General features: G+C 38.0%; 1 protein-coding gene across 1 annotated transcript in view; it reads left to right on the top strand.

Moving 5' to 3' along the window:
* Nucleotides 1-12,824, top strand: part of LOC114242969 (uncharacterized) — a 100,335-nt gene that overhangs the window by 33,807 nt on the left and 53,704 nt on the right. Inside the window, exons 3-4 of the mRNA XM_028174314.2 lie at nt 1,508-1,643; nt 12,424-12,524. Coding sequence (XP_028030115.2) covers nt 1,508-1,643; nt 12,424-12,524 — 237 coding nt within the window. The remainder of the gene's footprint in view (nt 1-1,507; nt 1,644-12,423; nt 12,525-12,824) is intronic.

Here is a 12,824-nt window from a genome sequence, read left to right as displayed (position 1 = left end):
TGATTCAATTTCGGCTTAGAATGATGACAATCTTCCTGTGGTAGTTGTAAAAGGCGACTAGGGGCATATTGGTCAGTAGCTGAGAATTGTACCAATATGCTAATATGTGCATTTACTGATTGCAAGGTACCATTTGACTCCGCCTATTTCTGCCGCACAGCAGCCGTGCGTTACTGTTCGAAAGGTGGGATCACTATTAAATACAACTAAGATTTCACTTCATGTCTCAAGGTGAGGTGGATATCGATAGTGAGTCCAATACTATCTACCTGTACTGCATGCTCAGTGCGAGTTTTTTAACGTTCTCGATAGCGTAAAAGTTAACTCAAATTTGTGTGCAGTTGGAACAGCGCCCCTAGCGGCAAATGTAGGCAAACGTTCCAACAACATACAGATTTGAGTTAACTTTTACGTTATCGAGAACGTTAAAACATTCGCACTAAGCACAATGTTGTTTTACACTGCATTGTACATGATCTTAAATATAAAATTGGATGTTCGTGATGCTGCGAATGCAATATTATCTCGGGTCGACTTGAAACTTTATAATGTTGTTGTTTGAATAGATGAAGTTTTTGTCATAGTAAAATTGAGTTACGACAGAAGGCGCACTAGTCATTTTAACAGATTAGTACTTTTATCTTAAAGGGGAGTCAAAGCGAAGTGGCTTCATTATTAGGCATTAAAATAATGACGAAATTGAATTAATAAATATAATAATATTAAATATAATATTTACTAACAATCACGCCACGTTAACTGGTCCCGTGATAAGTTCGTAAAGAACTTGTGTTACAGGTACCAGATAACGGAAATAAATGTAAGATTTTTATTATACACATAGATACATTTAATATACATCCATAACCTTGGAAAATACATTTTATATTTATCATACAAATACCTTCCCTTGGCGGGATTCGAACCCGCGACCCTCTTGTGTAGTGACCATGTCACTTACCACTACACCAGACGGCAGTTGAATTAAATATGGTTAAGTTCATTATTTTCTGCTACAAGGAAATCTTGCATTTTAAATAACTTTTTTGTCATTGAAATTAGCTTCGCGACTCTTATTGATAATTTTTTAGTATGAATTGGCTGCGGTAATTATAAATCGCGAGTTTGTTAAGCCAATTAATAAAAAGGGTGCGTGTACTTATGTACGCTCGTAAGAAGTTATACTTTATTTTTATTAAATTTATTTCTTTTTTTTTATTTGAATTTTACTCATTTTGAAAAAAATCGATTAAACAACATCGCCAAACACGCATATTGGACATCCCTTTTCTTGACATCGTGTAAATTCGGTAATTCTCGGTACGGTTCGGAAAGTTCACCTGCGGCTATATTCAGATTTGCCAAGTTACGTCGGTCGTATTGTAATGAGCGATTTAGTGGGCAACTTCATTTCTGTTAATTTTGTGTCACGGTGCGCGCGCATCAATTTTTCATAGCGTGCCTAAAGAAGTATAACTTAAAAAATACATTCAAGATTTTTGTTTAGACGCGGACGTCGGATCCTGCTGTTGCAAATCCTGGTGCTTTTCTTCGTGCCTCACGCTGCGCTTGTGCTCCAGAATCTGCCTATCATAACGGAGCTTTCCTACGGGCTGGGCTCCTTGACTGACGCTGATGCTGAGGTAAGAGACTGGTGGTAGGACCTCTTGTGAGTCCGCGCGTAGGTACCACCGCCCTGCCTATTTCTGCCGTGAAGCAGTAATGCGTTTCGGTTTGAAGGGTGGAGCAGCCGTTGTAACTATACTGAGATCTTAGAACTTATATCTCAAGGTGGGTGGCGCATTTACGTTGTAGATGTCCATGGGCTCCAGAACCGCTTAACACCAGGGGGCTGTGAGCTCGTCCACCCAACTAAGCAATAAAAATAAATAAAAAGGAGATTATTAGGGTCGGTAGGGCAAGACCACTGCTTCCTGTCTTTGAAGAAATTACGGTTTCCCCTTTAGAGGATTATAGCCATAATGATGTCTATGGGCCACATCGATCGCTTGATGTCAACCGGTAATTACGTACTGTAGTCTTAGTAAAAGAAAGAAAATTAATCTCTTAAATTAAACCAATATGTCTAGTATGTAACGTGTATTCTCACTAGTACGTTTGATTGGGAAAGTTTTTATTTGACAATGCGGCATTTTCAAAATTGAGAAAAAAATATACATTGTCATTTTATTGTTGTAAGTATATAAGAGAATTATTATCTATATATTAATACGTGAAGCAAAAACTTTGTATCCCTTTTTACGAAAATTGCGCGGACGGAGGAGTATAAAATTTTCCACACTTATAGAGAATATAGAGAAGAAGTGCACAATGCTAATATTTTTTTAAATAATGCGTAAAAGATAAAGAAAACATTACACACACTGCATACCATGTATTTGACGCACACACGCATGCATACTATTTATTGTCAAACTTTTGTTCTTGACGTCTGTGCTCAAATTAAGAATAGATTAAATTATAATAAAGAAATATAGTCGAAGAATTATAGTCGAATTTCGACTACTGCGGGACCATTAGTATTAAGATAATACCTGTCCACAGATCTAGCAAAACAGCCGAGAAATCTCATACATACAAGTATGCATGTTATTACGACATTGCCGAATTAAATTTCATACTAAAATAACATTGTCTAGGCCCGAATCCAGTATAAGCTGGATTCCTAGGATACCCTTGAGCTTTTCGGGGCGCAGAATGTGCTCGTAAAGTGAAAGCTCGCAAAATAAACATCTATATTAATCACGTAAGAACACACAGATTAACAGAGAATATTTGGTTATTATATTTGGTTTTCAGCGAAGTAATAAATATTTAAGTAGCCTTTATCATAATTAAATTTGCATAAAAAGTATTAATAAATATTTAATCTTGTTCATAGTTATTTTATGTCTGAAATCTAAGACTCAGAAAAAAATGTTTGATCGGAAACCTTAGGGACTTCATAGAGAGCACTTACAGCTGTGCTATTTTGAAGTGATCTTTTCTTTAGCACCGTTCAGATAATATGAAAGTAAATAAAACGAACGGATATGAAAGTAAATAAAAAGCAATAATGCGTTTCGGTTTAAAGGGTGGGGCAGCCATTGTAACTATACTGAGACCTTAGAACTTATATCTCAGGTTGGGTGACGCATTTACGTTGTAGATGGGCCCCAGTAACCACTTAACACCAGGTGGGCTGTGAGCTCGTCCACCTATCTAAGCAATAAATAATAATAAAACCGAAAATTATTGTCGAAAAGTGACTTTAAAAAGAGACAGATTCTCCACCACACGATAACTGGAGGTTCTTAGTAATCCTTAACCTCAAGTGTGCCGTGAAATATTGGTGCCTACATTGATTTAATTCGCTGAGTGAAATTTTATGGCCTTCGAAACGGCCATTAGGTAATAAAAGGAAAAGAAAAAATATTTGTGGTCGGGTTTTCTTTAAATTATTACCGGGAAATACACGATAAATCCAATTACAGTAATTGGTTCTTGTAAGTAATCTTATACATATTGCTTGTGAACAGATCTTAATTTATCATCTTCGTGTTGAGTATTGATCCTATCTCTGAGCTGAGGGATTCGAGTACCATTCCTCTTGAATCCACACAGATAAGGGCTTCTCAGGTAGTCGATAGTTCACCATCAGCTTGAACAAAAGGACACACTCTGAGGAGCGGTGGAGGCATTTGCCGTTAATGTCTATAAATTCCGGGAGCAGACTTTGTTTGTATCCATAAAATAGCTTAATAAAATAATTAATAAAGTTTTTGTCTTCCATCAAACGTTTCATTACGCAACTTTGGGATTCCGTTGTACATTTTGTGGGTTCAGCGTTTTCAGGCGTATACTTTTATTATATACAAGACATCCAGCAAGGAACAGCCTATGTCACTCAGGGATAGTGCAACTTCCAAACAGTGCAAGAATTTTTAAAATCGGTTCAGTAGTTTCGGAGCCTATTCAATACAAACAAACAAACAAATCTTTCCTCTTTATAATATTAGTATAGACTATCCGTACTCGCCCGCTTCGTTGGGCAAATAAAATTAACATTATTATTTATTTTTGTTATCATTAGGGAGTCCAACACTCATATAAATATTAGCTTATCCATTAAGTACATGTATTGTATATGCATGTATGGTTCAGTAGTTATAACGGAACATCCGTAAAAACCACTGTAGATTTATATATTAGTATGGACTACTATACTATAATATATATACTATACTTATTGAACTCGAATTTGGTGAGATCGAACTATTCTGACGTCAATTCCAAATTTATATTCTAACACGGCCGTCGTTCGTTTAGTTTTGTATCTGCCGAGATGGGTAAAAGAGCTCACGTAATGTAAATCGATTACCTGGAAATTCCATCGCGAAAATTATCCGGAACCTTTTCTGCAGTAGTGAGTTCGACGAATCATACGACCGGACATACGACCGGTTGAGCGGTGCCGACGACGTTTGGCTCATAATACGCACAGTACCTTGAGTAAGTCATGACGTGTAGCTATAACGCTTGTTCGTATATAAGTTACGGGCGTGATGGCGCCGACGGGCGTTTGATGCGAGATTTATGCCTGATGCCCGGCCCTATCAATAAGTTTTCCTTTCCACCAGATGCCTTTACAGAGTTCTGGAGTTATTTAGATACATTGCTCGAAAGGAGTATCACAATCTTGAATAGGTGATGGTGACAGGCAAGATAGAGGGTAAACGTCCCAGAAGACCACTCCCATGATGGTTGGACCAGATTAGATATTTTTTGGACATCAAACTTGCCCTCCACGAAGCCAAGGATCGTAACAGATGGAGTACAATCGTACAAGAGAGAACTGGGGAGTCACTACCCTCACTAATGAGGAAAGCGACGCAAGAAGGATGTGCAATAAGTTTCAAAACCATTGGAACTAAAATTACGCCGGGCAAAAATAAGCGAATATTACTCGTTTGGACTATCGTGAGAGTCAATCGACAGCGTGCCCCGAAACTTCTAATTGCGTTTCTTCCATGACTGCGTGTCTTTTTTAGCAGTCGAGCAGTTTTAAGTTCGTAAATATCCAAAATGGGATTATATTATCAACAAAAAATCTGTATCTAAATCTGAGTAAAGCTTAGCGAGTAGGCAAGTACTCACATAAGACTAAATGCAGCTCCACATCTACGAATAAACAATATTTATTCGTAGCGCCACATCGTATGACGCCTACGTCATCTCACCTGACGTTTTATTATCAGCCAGTATTATCGTCAATTAGTTTTGTATATAAGTGCGTGTTGTGTTTTTTTTTATTGCTTACTAGACTAGACATCTACAACGTAAATGCTGCCACCCACCTTGAGATATTAGTTCTAAGGTCTCAGTATAGATACAACGGTTGCCCCACCTTTCAAACCGAAACGCATTACACGGCAGAAATAGGCGGGGTGGTGGTACCTACCTGTGCGGACTCACAAGAGGTCCTACCACCAGTAATTGCGCAAATTATAACTTTGCGGGTTTGATTTTTATTACACGATATTATTCCTTCACCGTGGAAGTAAATCGTGAATATTTGTTAAGTACGTATTTCATTAGAAAAATCGGTACCCGCCTGCGTGGTTCAAGCTGTGTTCTTTGTAAAATTGATCTGACCATTGTTGTTCTCGCCATTGTTTATCTTCCGTGCAAGCTACGAGTGGCTGAAGGCTACTACAGCTAGCCACTTCAGAAGTATCTATTAGAAGAGTATTTATTTTGTTTGTGCGCTTCTTGTTGAAATAAATTGTCTGTTATAGCTACGAATGTAGTGTCTTCTTTTGTCTCGCTGCTTCTTTGATAGTCTCCGTTCTACGAGGAGGTACTTTGATGTTTGCAAAGTGCTTCGTTTACGGGTATCTTGTCAGACGGTGTTTCGATATGTTCTTACAATTTCTAAGTACTATTTCTTTTCAATTTTGTAGTAATGGAATAAAGCCAGACAATCTTATAGGGTGTTACGAGTTTTTTTTTATATGGTTGGACGAGTTGTTTTTGAAATGTTTGATATAGTCATATAGTAACGATTTAAATAAACTAGATTATTTTTAAAGAGAAACTGAATACAGATTAAAATTTATATTCAATTTCAAATTAGTTCTATCATGTTGAAATTACAAGACCGTGTTTTTAATTGTAATGTTTTGGAACTAGAATATTGTGAGATAATAAAACCTATACTAAAAATACAAGTAATTATAGAATAAGAGTTTCGTCGCGGTACCAATGCCGCAAAAATGGCACATAATATTATATTAGCACAAAAAACGTTCGCAGGACTCGTTATTGGTTTCATAACTGCCATTTTTCGCTGAAATTTTGATTTAAACTATGAACCCTGTGGTCGTCCGAAAATTAAAGTCAACAACGAGCTTCAAAACAAAAATTTCGATCTCTGTCTATCGAAGACTTCTAAAATCAGCAACAGTATGTGTCTCAATCGTTGTAATGTCAAGAGTTCAATATATGGCAAAATCTGACTTCAATGGTAATATAAATATTTTTGTGTTGTGATCAGTACATACTAGGTACGACTTCTTTTCCATTTGCGTTTCGCTAAAACCGAGGCTTTTGCCATATTACATTTATTTGAAGTATTTAGAGAAAGCTTTCAAAGAAATTTGTAAAATGCGCCTAGCTGATGAGCCAACTTGAAGATTCTGTAAATAAAGGTATCACGAACCTGTAATTTGTGAAGGCTATAGCGTAGGATAAGAACGAACGTCTTAGGTGATGACTGCCCGGGCTAAGACGATTAAAGACTCCTGCTGTTTACAATGGTTGTAGCAAAATTCATGCGAACTGCGTTTGGAAGTTTGGAGTACAGGTTAGGACGACACAAAATATCCTTTAGGGATGAAGTATCAGACTTAGTTATACCTTGTCCTCAAGAAATAGTAAAGGACTATCGGTTTTCAAGATAGCAATTTGGGTTAGTGAGATAGGGAGTTTGGTAGGAGGTAAATAAATACATATAATTGCTCATAGCCCTGATTAACAATGTCATGGTTAATTTCTCGTCCCCACTGCTCCTACGCATAAAGCTCGACCTCATATAGCACAACAGACAGTCTCTAACCTACAAGACCTAGGGTTGGAAGTTTTACGCCCACCGTACTCATCAGTCTTTGCGCCAACATACTGTTATTTTCCCCAAGGTTTGGATACCGAAGAGGCAATACCAATGCCATTCAGGAGTTCTTTGGCTCCCGTACACCAGACGTCTTCAAGAAGGGTATTGAAAAATTACCACTGCGCTGGCAGATATATATCGATATCACGGGTTGGATATTATAGTTCAAAGAAATAAAATAAAAAATCCATGAAATGAATTCAGTATACTAAATGGTAATTTAGTAATAGAGCCCATTATATTAGCTGTACAGATCCTTTAACACTGACACGACTGTTTAACGGAGCAGAAAAAATCAGGAGTTGTTTGTTTCTTTCCGGATTCAGAACGATTTTTGCATAATTGGATTTCTTGCTCGAAGGCGAATAACTAGTGAGATTTGTGGACTACGCGAACTGTCGTGTTGACCGAATTCAGTAATTCCCCGAAGAAATGCCCGTGACAGGTTCTCCTCTCCTCAAATGAGGATGGAGATACATAGAAATTACGGAAATTCGTGAATTCGCAAGTGGTCGTGATTGGCTAAATTGAAAATAAATTGAATAGCGAGATATTCGGCAATTGTTTTGATCTAATATAATATGTTTTTGGCCTTCAGCCATTATCGTTTGAGAATTAAATCTTCACTGTTTTTATGTTACTAGCGTAGAAGCGGATTGGTTCACATAGCTGTCTTAAATGAATACTAAAGCATAAAGGAAACAACGTATATTTTGTTTATTCCATTGGGCGAGCATGTTGACGGAATATCTGGTATTGGTGTTTACCTCAGCGTAGACATCATAATGTAAATGCTGACACCACTCTGATGTCCATTCCAGCCTCACGGGCAGATACTACACGTAAGGTATTGCATTGCGCCCTACAAACAATAGTTTCTGTTTAGAAATTTAGTTATCTGCCGTACATTCTTGATTTTTTTCATTTGGTCCATTATACCAATGCAGGGTAACTAGTGTTACAATAGGAGTGTTTTCTGGTTTTAGGCCGGACACTGTCAGGATTAGTTTAACATATCTGGTGTTAAATTTGTAAACAAGGAGCCAATTAAATCAGTATCGTATTAGAATAATTTTAAGTCTCTCAGGATCTGACTTTATATATAAATGTTTCCCACCTCGTATGCGGGTTTTCGCAACGACTCGCGTGTACCCTAATTGTTGTGTTTTCGAAAGGTTTGAAAGGACGTCGCTTTGGGATCCCAGAATTCAAAGTCCAAATAACGCTTTGATGTTTAACTTAAGTAATTATCCGTTGGACGACTAATATCAGATTAAATGGAAAAACTTAGATGAATTTTAGTGCGCATTAACTATTTTATACAGTAGATTAGATAGTGATTTGAGTTACAAAACATTTTGAATTAGTTATCTGTATATTTTTGGTTTTCCCTGATTCTCTGATAGTCTGGTAAACCCTCGAAATCGGGACAAGCTGTTCCTAATCACGCAGTAACCAGGTCTTCGTTAAAGCGCAGTACAAATTACTGGACTTCTTTAATTAAAATTAAAATCTTATGGTGTGACTCTTCTTCAAGTAAACATTGGACCGCTGTATCATAATGTAATATCCCATTAATCACTTTCTATTATATAAGCGAGTCAGAGATGAAATATGGAAAATTTACATTCTTGCCTTACATTTCTTCCGTGAATAAAAGAATTGTGGCATGTAGGTGTGTGGCAATAGAAATGTGACACTGTGGCATGTGGCAATGCGTTTCGATTTGACGGGCGGGGCAGCCGTTGTACTGTTAAAACTGAGACCCTATAACTCATGTCTCAAGGTGGGTTGCGGCATTTACGTTGTAGATGTCTATGGGCTCTGGTAACCACTTAACACCAGGTGGGCCGTGAGCTCGTTCACCTATCTAAATAATAAAAAATAGGCAGATTAAGATTTGTTTTCATATTTAGACCGTAGCCATACACGTGTGTTGACTGAAAATATGGCCTATACATAGTTTGAGAAGTTAAGCGCATTTCATTGCGAATTTCACATGAAATTATTTCCAAGCCGAATACTTGGCTAAAAACTTTTAAGCGATACGAGAGCGTGCCATAAGTTTATCGTCTTCGAGTAGAATCGTCAACAAAATACGAAAACAATAACAGTGTAGTCGAGAACATAATTTAATTTTGAAAAATAATAATTAAATAAGGTGTCTTTCGAATGATGAAAATCGTAGCGGTTTCCTTTTTTTATTTTTTTATTGCTTAGATGGATGGACGAACTCACAGCCCACCTGCTGTTAGGCGATTACTTTAGGCCATAGACATCTACAACGTAAATACGCCCACCTTGAGATATGTTCTAAGATCGCAAGTATAGTTACAACGGCTGCCCCACCCTTCAAACCGAAACGCATTACTGCTTCACGGCAGAAATAGGCGGGGGTGTGGTACGTACCCGTGTGGACTCACAAGAGATTCTACCACCAGTAATTACGCAAATTATAATTTTGCGGGTTTCATTTTTATTACACGATGTTATTCCTTCACCGTGGAAGTCAATCGTGAACATTTGTTGAGTACGTATTTCATTAGAAAAATAGGTACCCGCCTGGGATTCGAACACCGGTGCATTGCTCAACACGAATGCACCGGACGTCTTATCCTTACCTTACGCCACGACGACGACAAAATACGCTGCAGCAAATACGAAATATTCTATCTATATATTAAATACGTGAAGCAAAAACTTTGTACCCCTTTTTACGAAAATTGCGCGGACGGAGGAATATGAAATTTCCCACACTTATAGAGAATATAGACAAGGAGTGCACAATGCTAATATTTTTTAAAAATAATGCATAAAAGATACATTAAATCAATAAAGAAAACATTACACACACTGCCATGTATTTGACACACACACATATGTGTATATACTCTTTGTTTATTGTCAAATTTTAGTTAATGCTTAAAGTCTGTGGTCAAGTTGAAAATAGGTTAATATTGTTTATCTTTAATATTATTTGTCTATAGTGTAGTGTAGTCTTGGCAAAATCTGTGATTATAGACGTATATAAACTTATAATTTCAATTAATTATAGTCGAATTTCGACTACTGCGGGACCACTAGTATTGGTAAAATGATAATCGTCTCAAACAATTCATCTGAACACTGCCCATAAAACAAACTATACGAAAAATTGGAAGAATCAGAGTCCCGTGGTAACAGTCTCTCATTCTGACCTGAATACAAATATATTATTTATTCATGTGACGAATATTACTTCGGAATCGTCGTAAACAGCACAAAGAGTTTCTTTTTTGTAAATCCGAATCTTAATGCATCCGTGAATGCTTTGAGCATTTTGTGCGAGATTTTACTGTTTTTGAAGATCTTTTTTTTTTATTTTTTTTTATTGCCTTTCTAGTCAGACGAGCATACGGCCCACCTGATGGTGAGTGGTTACCGTCGCCCATGGACTTCAGCAATGCCAAGGGCAGAGCCAAGCCGTTGCCTACCGCTTAATACTCTCCACAAGCCTCGTTTGAAGAAGGACATGTCATAGCGCTCGGGAAACACCGTGGAGGGGAGCTCATTCCATAGCCGGATGGTACGTGGCAAAAAAGATCTCTGGAAACGCACTGTGGATGACCGTAGTGGCTCCAACGATCTCTGGAAACGTTTTGCACTTACGCCAATTGGCGCCAAAAGAGAACTCTGCACTAATTATTTACAAGCTTGCGTTAATCTATTTGCGAATCCCACTTAAATAAATCTTACCTTTCTTGTTGCTTTGTTTTACACGGGTCAACGAATTTATGACCCATCGGGTTTTAAGTGGCCACCAGAGCCAGTGCCAGGGAGTGGACAAGTAACTTAAGACATGTTTGAAATCTTAATTGTGGCGTATAAAATATAATCTTATACCTTTAAACGAGCAATTCTTGTATATATATATATATATATGTCAGCACACGTCAGGGATGGCTGAGCGGTAGTTTCCGTCATCACTCGTATTCGATTGAACTCAGTTTAGTCAATAAAACTTTTCAATAATAATTATTGAAACTCAACACACACAACTTTCACAATGACAGGGTAAACCGACAGTTTCGTTGCACATACCGACAGACCGACTGACCGACTGACTGACTGACTGACTGACTGTCAGAGACTCACTGACTGAGACGGACGGAATGACTGTCTGACACGGAATGCCACGACTCTGTCCACGTACCGCCATTTTATACTGTGGCGTTACGGAGTTTACCCTTCATTTTGTGATATTTATCAAAACAACATTTCATCATTTAAAATAATAATCAAAACCACCGTCTTAATATTACTAAAAGTCGTTATCCACGACAACTAAAAGACGTTATCCACGACATATATATATATATATAATCTGAATCTCGGAAACGGCTCCAACGATTTTCATAAAATTTAGTATACAGGGGATTTCGGGGGCGATAAATCAATCTAGGTACGAATTATTTTCAGAAAATGTTGTTTTAATCGTGTTTTCAATTTTCAACTTTATCGATTGACTCTTCCCGACATCTATTGGTGAATAATAATACTATTAAGCTATTTCAGCAGATGGCGTTGTTAAGCCTCCCGAAGCCAATGAGTATTTGGTTTAAGGTCAGACCACGAAAATGAATTGTTTATTTATATTATTTGTGTCTTTTTCATATAAAATATAAAATAAAAACCGAGCGAAGCTCGGTCATTGTCTAGCATATAATAATTTGCGTAACTACTGGTGGTAGAGCCTCTTGTGAGTCCGAGCGGGTAGGTACTACGTTTCGGTTTCTTAGAACTTATATCTCAAGGTGGGTGGCGCATTTACGTTGTAGATGTCTATGAGCTTCAGTAACCACTTAAAACCAGGTGAGCTGTGAGCTCTTCCACCCATCTAAGCAATAAAAAAAGAGCTTTTTCTGAGCTCACAGAATTCACGACAGAGATAGGCAGGTTGGTGAGGGGAACCCCCTTTCCGGTATCACAATACGCCCTGCCGCTTCCTCTCACTTTTCAGCTCAATCACAAGCCTCGCCACAATGATCGGTCCTGCACTGTCTTCATCTAGCGCTTTGCCAGCACCTTCAACAGGACAGGATGATCTTGAGGATGGCCCACTACTAGTACTAATTCATCATCCTTTTTCACTATAATTACGATACCGACTGCGAATAATGGATATCACCACACAAACTATCAGTGTTGGCATTTCGCGGGACCGGATTCCCAATTCACCGATCTCACCATTATTTTGTTCTTCTTTCAATCAGGCAAACTGGATCTTGTCTCTCGGCGAAGCGGTCACCAGCATACAGCAGGAGCGGATCCTCGTTGTCAAGTACCTATTCTTGGAGGCTACCGACTTGGACATGTGAGTTTTGACTGTCATACTTTACGCTAAGATGTATAGCCTACACGTTACTGTTACGACTTCGCTCTGTTGTCTCAGGGTCGCTTTTTTTTATTGCTTTTGTAGGCAGACGAGCATACAGCCTGATGGTAAGTGGTTACCGTCGCTCATGGACGTTAGCAATGCCAGGGGTAAACCCAAGCCGCTGCCCACCATTTGGTCTACCATTTTGGCGGCACTCCCGTTGTAATGGTTACTACTTAACATTAGGTGGCCTATCCGTGTACAATGCTGGCATTTTAAAAATATATTTTCTCAGTC

Source organism: Bombyx mandarina, chromosome 08, assembly GCF_030267445.1.
Source record: "Bombyx mandarina strain Sakado chromosome 08, ASM3026744v2".
Taxonomy (NCBI): domain Eukaryota; kingdom Metazoa; phylum Arthropoda; class Insecta; order Lepidoptera; family Bombycidae; genus Bombyx; species Bombyx mandarina.
Note: the sequence above shows the minus strand (reverse complement) of the source record. Positions and strands in the feature narration are given on the sequence as shown.